At 35.9% G+C, this 20,430-nt stretch overlaps 1 protein-coding gene across 8 annotated transcripts in view; it reads left to right on the top strand.

Annotated features, from left to right (window-relative positions):
* The window catches only part of PCLO (piccolo presynaptic cytomatrix protein), a 396,658-nt gene that overhangs the window by 190,338 nt on the left and 185,890 nt on the right, over nt 1-20,430 (top strand). For 6 of the 8 annotated variants that reach the window (XM_050782795.1, XM_050782794.1, XM_050782793.1 and 3 more), the window contains exons 5-6: nt 5,970-11,049; nt 11,417-13,431. In XM_050782795.1, the coding sequence (XP_050638752.1) occupies nt 5,970-11,049; nt 11,417-13,431 (7,095 nt within the window). The remainder of the gene's footprint in view (nt 1-5,969; nt 11,050-11,416; nt 13,432-20,430) is intronic. The other 2 variants (XM_050782798.1, XM_050782796.1) reach the window with 2 other exon arrangements.

Raw genomic sequence — 20,430 nt, 5'->3', positions numbered from 1 at the left:
TGTGTATATGTATTTATTTATAAATTTTATGTATGCACTATTTGACTAATATTTACTTTCTAAAACATTCACAAAGAATAGTGAAATAAACTAAAATTACCATTGTTATTATATTTATTTAAATGCAGATAGTAAATACAGATACATTTGATCACCTTAAAAGGTGTTTAATAGTGATACTTTAGAGAGAGCATTATGTTTTAATATTTTTTAAGATCTTGGTGTAAAACTTTATGATATAGTTGTTTGAAATCCAGCTTCAAAGTTAAGCTTATTTTGATACTTTGATGTTCAGTTTTAATGGCTATTCAGAGCAGGAAAAAAAGATAATTAAAAAGAATATGCTACAAATGGAAGAAGTAGCTCACAGTTTGTTCTCACTAAATATTGCTACCTTTTTTTAAAGTGTGGATTGTAAACCAATTATGAAAAAAAGAATTGGTAATTGCACAAATAAGTGTTAACCTTCCTTAATATCAATCATTTGTGTTTGTTAACTATCAGAAAATGTGGGGCTTTTACAATACTTTTCAGCAAACGATTTTCAAACCCATTGCATTTCTTTGTCTAGAAGGTTTTTAAACAGATTAAAATATTCTGTTTTAAAGTTTGTTACATGAGCAGATACAATAACTTTTAAAAGTGACATATGTTATTTTGTATAGCATAATCATAAAATAATTTCCAAATATTTATCTTCAAAGAGCTGTTTCCACATTATAATTTTCTCAGAGAAACAGGTATTGTTTATTTTGCTTTAAATATCAAATACCCAGCATATTGCTGACAATTAGTATTTATTTTCTTGCTGTCTAATAAGTATTGTATTACTGAAAAGCACTTTTAATCCTCTATTTTTAAGTAAGGATCAAATCTCCACATTCTGCAGCTTTTAAACTAATTTTCCATGAGATAAACAGTAAATATCTGTGTCATGGTCAAAAATAATGTCATATTCTCTGTCCCAGTACAAAATAAATGTTCTTCAAAATATGAAGTTCTTATTAGTATACAGTGTACTACATCAGTAATATCTTGAGGCAGTCTGTCTAATTCTGGCTTACTTGTAATGAATAAATGTTTTTCACATGTACTGCCATCTCCCTAACCTTATTCTTTAAAATTATAATTCCAATCAGAGAAATTACTTCTCAATTTTTAATATTTTTTATTTAAAAAATACACATTTTTTTGAATTAAACAAATCAGTCCACATTGATGCTATGTGTTCATTGGTGCATTTTTCCTTGAGGGTTCAGAATAGTAATTCTTAAAATATTTTATTATTAATTAAAGAGAAATAGGAACTATTATGAACTGAGTATGTAAAGAAATCTCCATAGTTGGATTATATTATTATTAGATCTTTTGCTACTAAATTTGTTCTAATATTTTTTTCCCAAACCTTCCACAATTATTTCTTTGTTTCTTCCAACAACATTTGCTGACAAAGGAATGTAGTTTGATTTGTCACTATATTGATTCCACATATTACTTTAGTCATTTTTTCATGACAAAAAAAAAAAATTCCCCATCTGTTATGTAATTTTTCTTATTGAGCAAGAAAATTCAAAAGAATATTCCCAATGGTTATTATTCAAGTTAGTGAAAACTTATAAAGTACTAGAAAACTTATTTGCTGAAAATTACAGAAGTTTGTAATAGTGTCATAATACCACTGGCTTTGATTCAAAGCACATTCTGTATTTAGGGTAAGGTTTGTTATTAGCAATAATAGATGCAGAAACAGATTTCAAATAGCTTTCCTAATAATGTCAAGCATTTTTTCCTAACTTCAAGTCAGATCTGATTTAATTTGGTGATCACTGTTCTCACCTTGTTATGAAAACTGATGAAAAGCTTGTAGCAATATGAAAACTGTTAGCTTTCTTATGAGTGCATGTGTGTATATCTTACATTACTAGTTTGATTTTTAACAAATGATTTTTTTTGCAGACATTTTTTTCTACTACTTAGCTATTATAGGAAAATTGTTTTAGTTAAAGCTAGGTGATTTATTGTCACTACAAACCATAAACCTGCATAACTGAACAATAAGCTTCAACATAAAGGTGAGCAAGTGAAGTAGTTGCCTCACTATAACTTCTCTTTATAGTTGGTTGCCTCATTATAACTTCCAGCCTTCTCCCAGGAGTCCTCACAGACCATGTGACCAACTGACATGACATGTGAGATAATAGTATTGCCCATCTATTGATTAAATATTAGTGCAATTTAATTTATCCTCTATTTTGGATTTAAAAATGCAACTAAAATCCTAGTGTCGTCTCATTGTATTCCACTGAAGCACTTTGCATAGCTACCACGGTATATGCACCCCACAGCGGAGACTCCTGTCTAAATGACTTAGTTGGCTTTGTCAGCCTTCTGGAATCTGGCTCCAACACAACTTTCAAGCAACTGCTAACGTTCCCTATGGGGAGACATTAAAGAATAACAGCCAAATATGCCTTGTGTGTTTCCTGGACATAGCTTGTGCTTTCTCCTTTGTGAACCTGTTCTCAGTTTTTGTATGTGCACTGATGCCGCAGCTTCACATCATCTGGCAGAAAAAATCCCACCTGAACCTCCACACCACTCTGCTAGCATGTCATCCATGAGTCTGCCCTTCTATTCCCTAGTGGTAGTCAGTTTTCCTGATGCAGAATTTTCTGCAATGATTAATTTCTTAATTAGTTTTTATTTACAATCAAAACAATACTCTTAATTTACCTCTTACTATTCAGGCTGCTGTGTTAAGTACTTCCTTATACAATGATTGATAAACTTAATATTATGATAGCTTTAGTAAAGATGGGGAAACTGAATTTCTGTGCCCAAGATCACATAGCTGGAAGGCAGAAGTACTAGAATTATAGTCCAGCTCTGATTACAAAGACTGTGCTCTCATCCACTGCACAAGATGTTTTTTCCTATGACACTTTTAGGATACTGGCTTTCCATTATTATAATCATCCATCTCTCTTGGCAACCCTCACTGCTATACCAAACACTTGGTATAATATTTACTCTATTTATATATATGTATTATTTATTCATTAATTTAGCTGTCGTTTGTATTGTTCATATTATTATAGTACGTTGTTTACATTTCGTTGTTGCAACATCATTTTGTCACTTCATTCATTTCTGTCTTTCAAAATGTTTGTTGAATAGCATTAAAATTAATCCTGAGGTATAACAATTTGAAAATTACATACACATCTTTAAATTTTTAGTTTAACATTTTAAAATTCATGTTTGCTGTAGAATTTTATCTTTTTACTTACATAAACAGAATACTGTTTAAATATTTATTTGATATAGTACACTAAAATACTCTCCCCATAGAAACCAAACTTGGAACACTCTTTAGCAGGTACTTTTATTTCTGGTTAAAATGATCTGAGGGTTAGTATTCAAGTTACATATAGCCAATAAGTGACTGCCTAATCAGAAAGGATGAAAACTAATCATGTTTTCTGTAGTGAGAAGGACTCCCATATTATAGTGCTTAGGTGTGAGCGTCCGATCTTTCACTCCAGGTCTAGTGAATTTTATTGGCTTCATTTTGTTTGGAGCATTTCAAACACTCAGATCAGTAATCTGCATTCATGTAGACTTTATGTAAATTATAAGATTTGCATTCATTGTTTAATTTTAGCCCATCAAAATAAATGGCTTTGGGAAAGTTAAATAAAAACTTAACACTGCGTCCTTTCTTTGCACAGTTTTATATGTCATCTAGAATTCAGTTCGTTAACAATATTCAAAACAATTCTGTTTGCCTTCAATATGGAAGGCTTTTGTGAAAAGAGCAAAACCAAATTTGGCAGTGCAGGTGTGTCTTGGCACATTCTCCACTACTAGTGAAGGCCTCAAGATACACCACCATCAGAAGAGATCCAAATGGGGCTCCGTTCATCAGTGCCCCTCACTGACCGGTCTGCAGCTCAATAAATGGCAGGGGGTTATTGGAAGGAAAAGGGAAAAAGCCTAGAGAGTAAACACTTTGCAGACTTGCCACCTTATACTATGCAAAAGTCATTTAGGGGAAAAAAAAATCATTGCAGTATCACCACCATAGGCAGCTTCACTGTTGCTTGCCACTTCAATATAAGAAAGGAACTGAAATGAGTTAAGTGCTCATCAACCCTCCTACTATAGTCTCACAACTGCAGATAAGAAATTATTTATTGGAAAGACATTCAAATTGGTACAGTGTAGTTAATTCTAGGTGCACACTGAAGAGTAGGCATTACTTTTTGCACTACAGTTGTTAAGAATATATCACACTGTCTTTTTTAATTGAGTAACATTGTAAATTCAGAAAAAGCATTTTACCCTATAATATGCTCAGGATAGATCATTGACCATGCATAACAAAGGTATATATTTGGATGAAAATGAATGTAAAATGAGCATCCAGCCAACAATATTTATATTTGATAACTCTAACTAGAAAAAGGAGAAGAAAAAAAGGAAGGAGGGAGGGAAGGATGGGGGAGGGAGGAAGGGAGGGAGGGGGGAGGGAAGGAAGGAAGGAAGGAAGGAAGGGAGGAAGGAAGGAAGAAGGAAGGAAGGAAGGAAGGAAGGAAGGAAGGAAGGAAGGAAGGAAGGAAGGAAGGAAGGAAGGAAGGAGTATGTTTGTTGTGCAAACTTATATCTGTTTATTTGGGCCATAGTTAGATCAGAAGAGCTTATGCCAACTCACACACTGATAATATTGAAACAGTTCAAGATATAGATGTAGTGGAATTAAGGTGGCCTCATAGGCTAGAGTGAGCTGTAGCATGCTCTTAGGCAGCTGTTCCCCTAACCCCTCCTTTCTGTAGGCTGTAAGACTATTGTGTCCTCCTTTAAACAGGACAACTAACTGAATCAGTTTTATTTTACTCATATATATTTTTACTTAGCAAAAAAGTCTTCATGCAACAAGTCTCTATGTTTAATTTTTATTTAAGGCCTCTCTGATTCTTGAACCTAAATTGTTGTCATGGCATCATCATAGCCCAAGAAAGGCAACAAGTTCAGGGTTGTGGTGTGTCGCTAAGGATCCCAGATCTCTGGAAAGCCCATGCTCCTGCTCACAAAAGCTATTTATTTTTTAAGGAAGCTGCTTTTCAAGATAAAACAAGATTTCAAAATCAAAAGGTATTTGTAAGTGACATTAGTGAAACACTTTTGAGATGGGATGCTGAAGATACATGTGATTAACAACTCTACAAAAAATTACAGCTGGATATTTCTCTTTAGCTGAACTGATAAGTCAGACCAATTATTGCATAACTTTTTCAAAGTACAAAATTTATAAACATTCATTCCAAGTGATATAGAGTAATGATATTAATAATATCAAGTATATATAGTGGTTCATAACTTTCAAAATGTCTTTTAAAAGCAATGCCTTGTTTGATTCATTTGACAAGAACGATAACCATGTATTTGTGGTACATGGCACATATGTTATTATGGCATGTTACTTGCTTTTTTTTGTTTAGTGAATTCTCCAACATCCCTTACAACTTGCAGCCAGGCACAAAGCCCATTGTCTGATACTTTCTTGAACTTTTCCTGACCTTATAATCCAAAAGTAAATTATGTTAATAGAAAATTTATCTTTAAACATCTTCATCACAATTTATAAACTTTATCTTAAAGCAAATTTATTGAGAAAAATAATCATATTTTTGATGGAAAATGACATTGAAATGTGAAAGGGTATTTATGAAAGAAGATCAAATGTCATTGAGAATTGACATTTAGTGAAATTTAGTTTAAATGGAAACTAACCTTATCAACACATATCAACAATATTTTTCTCAAACTTTTAAAAAATACTAACATATGGTTGAAAAAATTTTCCAAAATTATTTTTCAGTTCCTAATAGTTATTTGATAGTAATGGAGAGGCCATGTTTTTAGTTTAACCATGTTAAGTTTTCCTGTATCTTTATCTCCCTGCTTAGGAAAAGGAAGATGACAAATCAGACACCTCAAGTTCTCAGCAGCCTAAAAGCCCCCAAGGTCTGAGCGACACGGGATATTCTTCTGATGGAATATCAAGCTCACTTGGTGAAATTCCAAGTCTTATTCCAACTGATGAAAAGGATATTCTCAAGGGACTCAAAAAGGACTCTTTTTCACAAGAAAGCAGCCCTTCCAGCCCCTCAGATTTGGCTAAATTAGAAAGTACAGTCCTATCTATTTTGGAAGCTCAAGCAAGTACACTTGTTGATGAAAAGTCAGAAAAGAAAACACAACCCCATGAAGTTTCTCCTGAGCAGCCTAAAGACCAACAGAAAACTCAGAGTGTGTCTGAAACCTTGGAAATTACTATTTCAGAAGAGGGGATCAAAGAAAGTCAAGAAGAAAGGAAAGACACTTTTAAAAAAGATACCCAGCAAGATATTCCTTCCAGCAAGGACCATAAAGAAAAGTCTGAGTTTGTTGATGACATAACTACTAGAAGAGAGCATTATGATTCAGTTGAAGAGAGTAGTGAAAGTGAAAACTCACCTGTTCCACAAAGAAAACGAAGAACTAGTGTTGGCTCATCAAGCAGTGATGAGTATAAACAGGAAGACAGCCAAGGATCAGGGGAAGAGGAGGACTTCATTCGAAAACAAATCATAGAAATGAGTGCTGATGAAGATGCTTCAGGTTCTGAAGATGATGAGTTCATCAGGAACCAGCTCAAAGAGATTAGTAGTAGTACTGAGAGCCAGAAGAAGGAAGAAACCAAGGGAAAAGGCAAAATAACAGCAGGGAAACACAGACGACTGACTCGAAAAAGTAGCACAAGCATTGATGATGATGTAGGAAGACGTCACTCATGGCATGATGAAGACGATGAAGCATTTGATGAAAGTCCTGAACTTAAATACAGAGAAACTAAAAGTCAGGAAAGTGAAGAACTTGTAGTTGCTGGAGGAGGAGGGCTACGCCGATTTAAAACAATTGAGCTCAACAGTACAATAACAGATAAATATTCTGCAGAGTCATCACAGAAAAAAACAAGTTTGTATTTTGAGGAAGAGCCAGAATTAGAAATGGAAAGCCTGACAGACTCACCTGAAGATAGGTCAAGGGGAGAGGGGTCTTCGAGTCTGCATGCTTCCAGCTTCACTCCTGGTACATCCCCTACATCAGTATCATCACTTGATGAGGACAGTGACAGTAGCCCGAGTCACAAAAAAGGAGAGAGCAAACAGCAACGCAAAGCTCGGCACAGATCACATGGCCCTCTTTTGCCTACTATTGAAGATTCTTCAGAGGAAGAAGAATTGAGAGAAGAAGAAGAATTATTAAAGGAGCAAGAAAAGCAGAGGGAAATAGAACAGCAACAAAGAAAGAGTTCTAGTAAAAAATCAAAGAAAGACAAAGATGAACTTCGAGCTCAGAGAAGAAGGGAAAGGCCAAAGACACCACCTAGTAATCTCTCTCCCATTGAAGATGCATCTCCAACAGAGGAGTTACGTCAGGCTGCAGAAATGGAGGAGCTCCATAGATCTTCTTGTTCTGAATATTCACCTAGCATAGAATCAGACCCAGAAGGTTTTGAAATAAGCCCGGAAAAAATAATAGAAGTACAAAAAGTTTATAAATTGCCCACAGCTGTGTCATTATACTCACCAACAGATGAGCAATCTATTATGCAGAAAGAAGGTAGCCAAAAGGCGTTAAAAAGTGCTGAGGAGATGTATGAAGAAATGATGCATAAAACACACAAATACAAAGCTTTTCCAGCTGCAAATGAACGAGATGAAGTGTTTGAAAAAGAGCCTTTGTATGGTGGAATGCTAATAGAGGATTATATTTATGAATCTTTAGTAGAAGACACGTACAATGGATCTGTAGATGGCAGCCTGCTAATAAGGCAAGAAGAAGAAAATGGATTTATGCAGCAGAGAGGAAGAGAGCAAAAGATAAGACTTTCAGAACAAATTTATGAAGATCCTATGCAGAAAATTACAGACCTCCAGAAAGAGTTTTATGAGTTAGAAAGCTTACATTCTGTTGTGCCTCAGGAAGATATTGTTTCAAGCTCTTTTATCATCCCAGAAAGCCATGAGATAGTGGACCTGGGTACTATGGTAACTTCTACAGGAGAAGAAAAGAAACTACTAGATGCTGATGCTGCCTATGAGGAACTTATGAAGAGGCAACAGATGCAGTTAACACCTGGATCTAGCCCAACCCAGGCCCCCATCGGTGAGGATATGACAGAGTCCACCATGGACTTTGACAGAATGCCTGATGCATCTTTGACATCAAGTGTTCTCTCAGGAGCATCTCTTACAGATTCGACCAGCAGTGCAACACTGTCTATCCCAGATGTTAAAATAACCCAACATTTTTCAACAGAAGAAATTGAGGATGAATATGTAACCGATTATACAAGAGAAATTCAAGAGATAATTGCCCATGAATCGCTGATTTTGACCTACTCGGAGCCTTCAGAAAGTGCTACATCTGTCCCACCCTCTGACACACCTTCTCTCACATCATCTGTTTCCTCGGTCTGTACCACAGATAGCTCTTCACCCATTACTACCCTGGATAGCATAACCACAGTTTATACAGAACCAGTGGACATGATAACTAAATTTGAGGATTCTGAGGAAATTTCTTCATCAACTTATTTTCCAGGCAGCATTATAGACTACCCGGAAGAAATAAGTGTATCTTTAGATCGGACTACCATATCAGATGGTAGAGCTAGTGCTGATCATATTATTTCCTTATCCGATATGGCATCTTCTATCATAGAATCTGTAGCACCTAAACCTGAAGGGCCAGTTGCTGACACTATTTCTACTGACTTATCTATAGCTGAAAAGGACCCAGTGAAGAGCGCCAAGAAGGAAACTGGGAATGGAATCATTCTGGAAGTTTTGGAAGCTTACAGAGATAAAAAGGAGTTGGAGGCCAAACTAACAAAAAGTAGCTTCTCTGAAACTGTGTTTGATCACCCACCTTCTTCTGTAATAATCCTTCCAATGAAAGAGCAGCTTTCAACTACGTACTTTACATCTGGAGAGACCTTTGGTCAGGAAAAACCTGTGTCTCAGTTACCATCTGGCAGTCCTTCTGTTTCCTCTCTTCCAACTAAACCTCGCCCATTCTTTAGAAGTTCTTCTTTGGACATATCAGCTCAACCTCCTCCCCCTCCTCCCCCTCCCCCTCCTCCTCCTCCTCCACCACCGCCACCTCCTCCCCCACCACTTCCTCCACCAACTTCACCTAAACCAACTATTCTTCCTAAAAAAAAGTTAACAGTTACAGCTCCAGTGACTACAGCTACACCTCTGTTTGATGCTGTTACTACTGTAGAGACCACAGCTGTTCTGAAAAGTAGTGGATTACCTGTTACAAGAATATGTACCACCGCACCTCCTCCTGTTCCTCCTAAGCCATCTTCAATTCCATCTGGACTTGTATTTACCCACAGGCCTGAGCCAAGCAAACCTCCAATCGCCCCCAAACCAGTGATTCCTCAGATTCCAGCAACTACACAAAAACCAACAGATATACACCCCAAACCAACAGGCCTATCTTTAACTTCAAGTATGACCTTAAATTTAGTGACTTCAGCAGATTATAAATTGCCTTCCCCTACCTCCCCACTTTCCCCACACTCCAACAAGTCCTCACCAAGATTTTCCAAATCCCTCACGGAAACTTATGTAGTTATTACATTGCCATCTGAACCTGGGACTCCGACAGATGCTTCTACTAGTCAAGCAATTACCAGTTGGCCCTTGGGATCACCCTCCAAAGATCTGGTTTCTGTTGAACCTGTGTTTTCTGTAATTCCTCCTATGACAGCTGTAGAAGTTCCAAGTTCATCAGAACAGACCTTCTATATCTCTGGAGCTTTACAGACATTTTCTCCTACCCCTGTGACAGCACCCTCTTCATTTCAAGCAACTGCCATGTCAGTTACACAGTTTGTCACTACTGAAGTTTCCAAGACTGAGGTTTCAGCAACCGGAAGTACAGCTCCTAGTGTTGGTCTCAGCAGCATTTCCATAACAATTCCTCCAGAGCCTCTTGCTCTAGATAACCTACATTTAGAGAAGCCTCAGTATAAAGAAGATGGAAAATTGCAACTTGTTGGTGATGTAATTGATTTGCGTACAGTACCAAAGGTAGAAGTTGAAACAACTGATAAATGTATTGATCTTTCTGCTTCTACAATGGATGTGAAAAGGCAGATCACAACAAATGAAGTTTATGGGAAACAAATTAGTGCTGTCCAACCCTCTATTATAAATCTTAGTGTAACATCATCAATAGTGACTCCTGTATCTCTGCCCACTGAGACAGTGACCTTTGTCACATGCACAGCTAGTGCAAGTTACACTACAGGCACAGAAAGCCTAGTGGGTGTAGAACGTGCAATGACAACACCACTCCAGCTTACAACATCAAAGCATGCTGAGCCCCCATACAGGATACCAAGTGACCAGGTCTTTCCTATAGCTAGGGAAGAAGCGCCGATAAACTTATCTCTAGGTACTCCAGCACATGCAATGACATTGGCTGTTACAAAACCTGTCACTGCGCCTCCTGTTGGTGTCACAAATGGATGGACTGATAGCACCATATCCCAGGGGATCACTGATGGGGAAGTAGTGGATCTCAGTACAACCAAGTCTCATAGAACAGTCGTAACAATGGATGAGTCTACTTCAAGTGTGATGACCAAAATAATAGAAGATGATGAAAAACCCGTTGACTTAACAGCAGGGAGAAGAGCTGTGTGCTGTGATGTGGTTTATAAATTACCATTTGGAAGGAGCTGCACAGCACAGCAGCCTGCAACTACTCTTCCTGAGGATCGTTTTGGTTATAGGGATGACCACTATCAGTATGATCGATCAGGGCCATATGGTTATAGAGGGATTGGGGGAATGAAGCCTTCCATGTCTGACACAAATTTAGCAGAAGCTGGACATTTTTTCTATAAAAGTAAGAATGCTTTTGATTATTCTGAAGGAACTGACACAGCAGTAGATCTGACTTCAGGGAGAGTTACTACAGGTCAGTATGATGTGGCAGCAGACCTTTCCTTGAAATATAATTATGGTGTTCCTCATCTCATTTCAGGATGAAAATGTGGTTCCTTTTCCAGTTTTGTTACTTTTTCTCTTTCTTTGGATGTTTTAGCAGCATATTTTGGAGTACATGTGCGCTTTTGTTCCTTCATGTTAAAAAAAAATTTGTTCTGCTCAAAATCACCTGCATGTGCCTGCATGTTCAACATTGCTTTCATTCCGCATCTAATTAGGTTAACCTGTGGATTTGCATGCAGTCTCATTCATTATGTTCATCAAGATGAGAGGGTTTTCAAACTCAAAAAGCAGCATTCATTCTGGGAACTGGACTATAACTCTGCCCTGTATTTCAGGTGAGGTAATGGATTATTCAAGCAAGACTACAGGTCCATATCCAGAAACACGACAAGTCATTTCAGGAGTTGGGATTAGTACCCCACAGTATTCCACAGCAAGAATGACACCACCGCCAGGACCCCAGTATTGTGTGGGGAGTGTTTTGAGGTCATCTAATGGTGTTGTCTATTCTTCAGTAGCAACTCCGACACCCTCTACCTTTGCTATCACCACACAACCCGGCTCCATTTTCAGCACCACAGTGAGGGATTTGTCTGGTATTCATACAACTGATGCAGTGACTTCATTACCTGCCCTGCACCATAGCCAGCCAATGCCTAGATCGTATTTTATAACAACAGGTGCATCTGAAACGGACATTGCAGTAACTGGTATTGATATCAGTGCCAGCTTGCAAACTATTACTATGGAGTCTCTTACTGCTGAGACAATAGACTCTGTTCCCACTTTAACCACAGCATCTGAAGTGTTTCCTGAAGTGGTGGGAGATGAAAGTGCTCTTTTGATTGTCCCTGAAGAAGATAAACAACAGCAGCAGCTAGACTTGGAGCGTGAGCTCCTGGAGCTGGAGAAAATTAAGCAACAGCGCTTTGCTGAGGAATTGGAGTGGGAACGTCAGGAAATTCAAAGATTCCGAGAACAAGAAAAGATCATGGTTCAGAAAAAGTTGGAGGAGCTGCAATCTATGAAGCAACACCTTCTCTATCAGCAAGAAGAAGAGCGGCAAGCCCAGTTCATGATGAGGCAGGAGACGTTAGCTCAGCAACAGTTACAGCTTGAGCAGATCCAACAGCTGCAACAACAGCTTCACCAGCAGCTGGAGGAGCAAAAGATTCGGCAGATCTACCAGTATAACTATGACCCTTCTGGAACTGCTTCTCCACAAACCACTACAGAGCAGGCAATTTTGGAAGGTCAGTATGCTGCCCCAGAAGGCAGTCAGTTTTGGGCAACTGAAGATGCAACCACTACAGCTTCAGCTGTTGTGGCAATTGAAATACCACAAAGCCAAGGATGGTACACCGTTCAGTCTGATGGTGTTACTCAGTACATTGCCCCACCTGGTATCCTGAGCACTGTTTCAGAAATACCTCTAACAGATGTTGTTGTAAAAGAGGAAAAACAGCCCAAAAAGAGAAGTTCTGGAGCTAAAGTCCGAGGACAGTATGATGAAATGGGAGAAAATATGGCAGATGATCCCCGAAGTTTTAAAAAGATAGTGGACAGTGGTGTACAAACGGATGACGAAGATGCCACAGATCGGAGCTATGTGAGTAGGAGAAGGAGAACTAAAAAGAGTGTGGATACAAGCGTCCAAACTGATGATGAAGATCAGGATGAGTGGGATGTGCCTACTAGATCAAGGAGGAAAGCTCGTGTAGGGAAATATGGTGACAGCATGGCAGAGGCTGACAAGACCAAACCCCTTTCCAAAGTCTCCAGCATAGCAGTTCAAACGGTAGCAGAGATATCTGTGCAAACTGAACCAGTTGGAACCATAAGAACACCCTCCATACGGGCACGAGTGGATGCCAAGGTAGAAATAATTAAACACATTTCAGCACCTGAAAAGACTTACAAAGGGGGCAGTTTAGGATGTCAAACAGAAGCAGATTCAGACACACAAAGTCCTCAATACCTGAGTGCCACATCTCCACCCAAAGACAAGAAACGCCCAACACCTTTAGAGATTGGTTATTCATCTCACCTCCGGGCAGATTCCACAGTACAGCTGGCTCCTTCCCCACCCAAATCCCCCAAAGTCCTTTATTCACCCATCTCACCACTTTCACCAGGCAAAGCCTTAGAATCAGCCTTTGTACCTTATGAAAAACCCCTCCCTGATGATATAAGTCCACAGAAAGTACTGCATCCAGATATGGCTAAAGTTCCCCCAGCAAGTCCTAAGGCAGCCAAGATGATGCAGCGTTCTATGTCTGACCCCAAGCCTCTGAGTCCAACAGCAGACGAAAGTTCCAGGGCTCCTTTTCAGTATACCGAGGGCTATACGGTAAGAGTGATTCTTTTCAGTTGGAAGGCAATGGATGAGTTGTTAATCATGTGTTTTCAGACTTTTAGGAGGCAATCAGGCTCCTGGTACCTTAGAAACCTAATACTAGATTAGAGTGAAGATTATTGCCTTAGAAATTTACACTATGTATGTGTGTGTGTGCGTGTGTGTGTGTGGAAAACCATACATTCCTTAAAAATACCAAAGAAAGAAAACATTATGTGAAGAAAATGATTTTATTATTTTAAGACAATGAAATCGAAAGTCTTATTCTTATATCAAAATCTCCCAAATGTCAACGTAACTGTGATTTCAGTAAACATAATATTCATTTTCAGGCATTATAGGAAACATTAAACAGATAATGCAAACGGTGACTATAAATTTAGACCATGGATATTTAGTGGGAGAGATCATCTTGTCAGTATCCTCTTCCTCCAGCCAGAATGTTTTCATTAAAAGGCTTGGAATACTTACTGGTCAAAAGAGAACATTTCTGAGGCAGACAGATAAAAGTGTAATATAATCATCATAGTTCATCCATGCTTATTTTATTTCTGGCAACTTTATTAATCTAAACTCAGGTAAACCTTAGTCCTAGTGCTCACAGAAGCGAAAATAATTTTTCATGTTTCTTTGGATAATATAAATTAATTATTTTCAAATATATAGGTATGCTTCAAGGGGAAAAGAACATATACAGATGTATCTGTGAAGATCTGTATAACAGAGAATAAGAAATGTTGATAATCAGATATAAACCAGATATTTCCTACTTAAGAAAATCTAATATACATAACTATCCAGAAAGTGATTGACAGATGTAATAGCTCAATTTAGAACAAGACATCTGTTCAAATTAGAAGTTCCCCTAATGCATGATTACTGAGCTCTAGGTTTTGAACCCTGAAGCTTCTAAGTAGGTTTTTCTGAGACAGTGTTACATTTCCACTGACCCATATGTGTTAAACACTGGCTGTGGGCTGAAAAATATGTCATGATATATGACTGTAAGTCTACTTGTAGGTATATAGCCATCAATGGTCATAATAGTAAATTATAAATTTATGTTTGTTTTCTAGTTTTCTAGTAGAATTGTATTATTACATATTTACATAAGCTAAAAGTAAAGCTGTTTTCACGTCAAGGGGAGAGGTAATAACTATAGAATCAGGAAACCTCTGGTATATTGAGATTTCATCCAGTATACAGAGAATTATTTCATGCGTAGTGTTGTTTCCAGAATTTAATCTATTAATATTGTTGAAAAGTGATTTTTAAGTTACTTATAATATATAGGGTTTTTTTTATAAGTTTGTTCTAGAAATTCACTTAAAGAGTTATGTGAACAACTTTGAAATATGATTTTTGGCAGTATTTTCAAAGCAATAGTGAAGACTTCCATTACTAGAAAGAACAGGCTTTCCAGGTGGAATATTTACTATTTACATAATATGTATCCCTGTACCCTTAATTCAGATGAACTCAGCTAACAAAGAGTCTCAAGTTATCAATATTTTTTTCCTCACAAAGTATGCACTTTGGATTTGGAAATGTATCCATTTGGAAATTGATACAATGGGTTGTAAAGGTTGTATTACTGATTGTGTCAGCAATATTGATAAGCTAATCATAAAGGAAGTTGAGTAGAATTAGCAAATAATACCCAGAATCTGAAAAACCCTAGGTGTTCTGAGCCTCAAAGCACAATTCAGTGGTTCTTTTTCCAGTTGGTCAAGTTAAATCCATACTTTAATATGGAATAGTACAAATTCAAAGGTATTGTCTTATTACATGCACAGGTAGATCATTTTATACACAGGCAGTGTTTTTAACACTCTAGAGACTATGAGTCTAAGATGTGAATTTTATAATTTCTAGGCAAATGTCTAGACATACTTTGAGCCTATTTTAAAGTAAATAAATTTCTTAATTATAAGTGTGAATTACTAAGTATTAACTATACTGAAAAAAATAATTTTCTTAGGGATATTCGTAGTAATGTGAATTTAAGAAGGCTAGCTCAGTAGTTTACAGGTTGTTAATTTTCACAGACCAGTAAGATTGAAAAAACTTATACCACTCAGTAGGCACTGAAACAACACTGTGACACATATAATACAGGTTAAAAGATAAGTTTTATACTCTATCAGATTCTGAATCAATCTGTCCTCCTCTTGAAAGTGTCAGGAGAGGTTGCAAAGAAGAGGTCTGAGTCATGAAGATTGAGACCTCTGCTGGACCATGAAGAGAAAAATGGAGGTGATTGTAACTAGAGGGAATAAATGGACAAAGTTTCAGATTGATGAACAGACATAAAGCAAAGAGGAGGAGAAAAGGGTTTACTGTAAATACAACCAGAAAGTCGAGTGAGGGCCAGGTCACTGGAGATCTAATCTGCTGCCTTACAAAGTTTGGATTTATTTCCTGTGGCTATGAGGATCATAGACCAGAGCCACCATCATCTTTCATTTAGAATGTGCACAGCCCTTGGACTCCTTCTACACTTGCCTTTACTACCATCAATTCTCTAAACAGCACCTAGAGTGATTTTTTAAAACGTACATCAGATTATGTTACTTGCAGCACAGTTTAAACTCTATTAAGATCTCATCAAATTCAAAATACATTAGAAATTTCTTAACAAGGCCACATGTGATGTGATCTCTGCTTGTTTCATGACCTTATTGATCACTCTCCAAACTTTTCCCCCTCCTCACTCTGCTCCGACCATAGGCCATGCTGTTCTTTGGATGTGCCAACCTCACCCCCACCCAGGGCACATGTCTGTGCCTCTCTCTCCCCAGATATATGTATGCTCACTTCTACATACAGATTTCTGTTCAAAGTGGTGGCATTACAGGCATGAGCCACCGCACCTGGCCCAGTGTTACAATTTTTACTTCTGTTTCCTGTTTGTTTTTCTTCCATTTTGTACATAGACCACACTATACTTTCTCCATTTATTTCCATCTAGTATTTTTGCATGTATCTGTGGATTATCTCTAGCACCATGTTTATGAGGATTCCATAAACCAGAGCTCCAAAATGCCTTCCTTACACCCTTTCTCTTTCTTCTGCACAATGAGACTGATTCACATCCTAACCCAGATGATCAATAACTTCAATCAGAAGGTTACTGTAGCATGCTGTCTACAAAGTCGGGGAGAAAAGTGACATTATCTATTGCATAGCAATGTAAATTCAAAGAATTTTTTAGAGCTAGAAGTTACCTAATCTTGAAATAAATTTTCAAGATTTATCTCTCTTAAAGTATAACATTTTTCTTAGTGATTTTTCTATCAAAAAAATAGTTTGTATATTTCAGAAATATCACATTTTGGCAATGATAGGACACACTACTTTTTGTGCTAAAAAAATAGCTACAATTAAAATGTTATCACCTCTATGTGGCCTTAAGAGTACATAGGCTATTAATCGTTGAAGCTATTTCGTCCCCTTAGACTTGTTTAATAATTTTAGAAAGTTTTTAGTAATAGGCAAACTTCTTATTAAAATCTTTTTGTTCTAGTGTTTAAGCCAGCATCCTATTGCAAAGCAGATGGCATTCATGAGCTGATTTTTACAAGAATATGCTTTGCTTCACTGATTGCTGTTTTGATAGCTATTTTTAAAATTTTTGGAATCCTTTAATGTCTATTTCTGAAAGTAATTTCCATAACCTAAATTGAGAGATTGTATTTCTGTCAATTCTTCCAGAGTATAATGATTTAAGAAATAATGGCTCTGGTGGCCAAATGTGATTTGAATAATAATAATATTTATTAGAGGTTATTTTTCATTATTCTCTTTGACAAGCAATATAAGAAAGCAGTCTATTAAAACTAACTTTAAAACTGTTTTATAATGGTGGTATTTATGTATGTCAGAAAAAAATCATATATTAAAGATTAGCTTTGTAAATAATAGAAGCCTCATCTTTCTATAGCTCTTACCTTCTTCATTACTAATGTTTTTCTCATGATATTTCTTCTTGATTAAAATATTGCATTTTAACATCCAACTGTTTTAAAATTAAAATACAAAGTATTATTTTGAAGTACTTTTAAAAATAAATGGCAGTAAAATAATTTATACTCATTAGTGATTGGAAAGATATTATTTAAAAAATCAATTAAAACAAATGTACACAGGTATGCAAATGTCAGTGAGTCAAAACCAGAAAGCTTTTAAGTTGATCTCAGCAATTTATTATTCAGTAGTTAACATTGCTATTCACTATAATAAATATCTAAGGATTAATTTCAAAAGAAAACTTAGAAGGAAAAGATTTTCAGAAAAAAATCAAATCATTTGTGTTATCCTTTCCAGAATCCAAATTTCAAAATAGGCAAATTAACACGATTCTGAGAAACAAATTATATTCTTATTGTTCATTAAAAGACTTCTGTCAGAAGCGTAAAACTAAATATTATGAAATGCCAGTTTAACATGGGAGAGTTCCAACTTAATAGAGCATTGAGTATTACTGAAACAGTTTAAAACCAGAGCACTATTTAACAGTAATTAGTTTCCTATGTATTTCAGCATATTTGTTTCTTAACAGTTCACTACCCTTTCTATTTCGAACATTGTGTACTTTATAATTGACTCAAGCAATGATGTGATCTCAGCTGATTGCAACCTCCGCCTCCCGGGTACAAATGATTCTCTTGCCTCAGCCCCCCGAATAGCTGGGAATACAAGCACCCGCTGTGATGCCCAGTTAATTTTTGTATTTTTAGTAGAGATGGGGTTTCACCATGTTGGCCAGGCTAGTCTTGAACACCTGACCTCAAGTGATCCTTCAGCCTTGGCCTCCCAGAATGTTGGGATTACAGGCATGAGCCACTGTGCCTGGCCACACTTTTGTATATCTGTTTATATTTCTACACATTACTAATTATTTAGGATTCTATATTATGCTACATTAAGTCTTACTGGGAAAAATGAATAAGCAACTAAAAGGATTATAATATAAAAATTTGGAAAAGTGTGGGGTATATTTTGAAATATAAGATATGTGACATCACAATTCTAATACTTGTTTGACACTTTAACATATTTAATATTATACCTTATTGATAGGCATATACACATATACATATATACATTAAAACATTACTTTTATAGTCTCATGTAACTAATAAAATATTTTCACATGCAGTTGCTTGGTTGTGATCCAAATCAATTGTTTTCTGTAGGCATTATGTTTCTTTTATTTCATATTTTAAAGATGAGGCATGTGAAGCCCAGATCAATGTCCTTTGCACACCTGTACCTACTCAACACCAATTTTATTTGCACTAAACAAGACCCCACTATTAACAGCTTTTTTTCTCCTGGTACTATTATGTATTGTGAATTACATGTAGAGTTTTAATTAGGAGAGAACTTGAACAAGTGTGGTATGGTAAGGTGAGTCTTTTTCTAAATGTTTTAAGTTATTTTTTAAAAATGTTATGGGTACATAGTAGGTGACTATAGACAGTAAGAACTTAATTGTATATTTTAAAATTACATAAAGAAGGTAAGGTGAGTCTTAGATGAACTGGCTAAATAAACTGAAGTTCTTTAGCCTGAAGCTTTAAACAACAAAGGGATTTTCTTCTGTTTTAATTTCACCTAAAGAACAAGTTACAAAGAATTCAAATTAAAGTATTAAAAAAAACCTTAATGATTGAAAGCAATATAAGAAATCATTAATGCAGATTATAGAACTGATGTCTCAGTATGTTTTTGACTAAAAAAGGAGTACTTCTAATTTTATAAAATGGCAAATAAGAGCTTAGCCTGTGAAGAATGATAAATAACTCTCTTGAGGGAGTAAAAGTTCATTAAAAATAGATTTGAAGCTAAAGATGATTATCCTTGCCATTCCCTCTTCCTTTCTTTCCAATCGAATGATTAAATATAAATGTGAGAAAAAATACAAATATTGTTTTAGCTCTCTAATAAATCATTTTAACTACATGAATAAACTACTAGATTGTTTTTTCTGACAAAATTCAGTCCTAATCAAAGAACTGTCTCCAGGGATAGGGGCTACTAGTATGTTTTAGTCATTAGCTTCCTTAAACTGTAAGCTGAAACCATTGTTTAAAGTACCAATTAATGTTCATTGTAAAGAGTTTCAAAATACTTTTTCAAGGAATCAACATCACAACATTAATTTTTCCTTTTGACATGAATAAATGTGCATAAATGTATTCAGTGTGACACATATTAAAATGATAGAAATCATTCCAATAAAAACAACAATGGTATTGTATTTAGAAAAACCTCTACTGGTGATTTCAATCAGTTCACTTGTGGCAGGAATCGAGCCTATAAATGCTCTCTCAACTGCACACCGACCAGCATGCTCGGATTTCATTGATTATCCATTTGGAAAATTATCTAATCGGCCATTCATTTATACATCCATTCTCATGGCACTGGATGTGTAGAACTGAGAACTGAAAGGAAAAGTTAACCTCTTAAAATGACATTTAGTAAAAATGTTTTCATTTTAATATAAGTCCATAGGCTTTAAATTCTAGAGGACTGAATAAAATATTTCTTGTCATTGATTTAATTTAATTTACCATCTTTTAATCAAAAGTGAATAGTATTGTCTTCTAAAGAACTAAATGTTTCTGCAGTTTATATGAAATAAGGGCCATGTTCAGGCACTTTTAAAAAATCTTTGTTATTTAATTTTAAGGGAGCTATTTCATATGGTTTAGGTTTATGAAGAACGAATATTTCTTCTTCATAAAAAATATATTTATATTTACATATTTATATATAATTAATATATACTTTATGTATAATATATAATTCCAGTGGAAAATATATCTATATGTATTTCCAGTGGAAAATATATCTATATTTATCCATCTTTCTCTCTATATATATTTCCAGTGGAAAATATGTATTTCCAGTGGAAAAAATAAATATATATATATTTCCAGTGACAAAAATGTATATATATTTCCACACACACACATCCCTGAA

Source organism: Macaca thibetana, chromosome 3 (assembly GCF_024542745.1).
Source record: "Macaca thibetana thibetana isolate TM-01 chromosome 3, ASM2454274v1, whole genome shotgun sequence".
NCBI lineage: Eukaryota > Metazoa > Chordata > Mammalia > Primates > Cercopithecidae > Macaca > Macaca thibetana.
The sequence above is the reverse complement of the archived record's forward strand: the minus strand, read 5'-3'. Positions and strand labels throughout refer to the sequence as shown.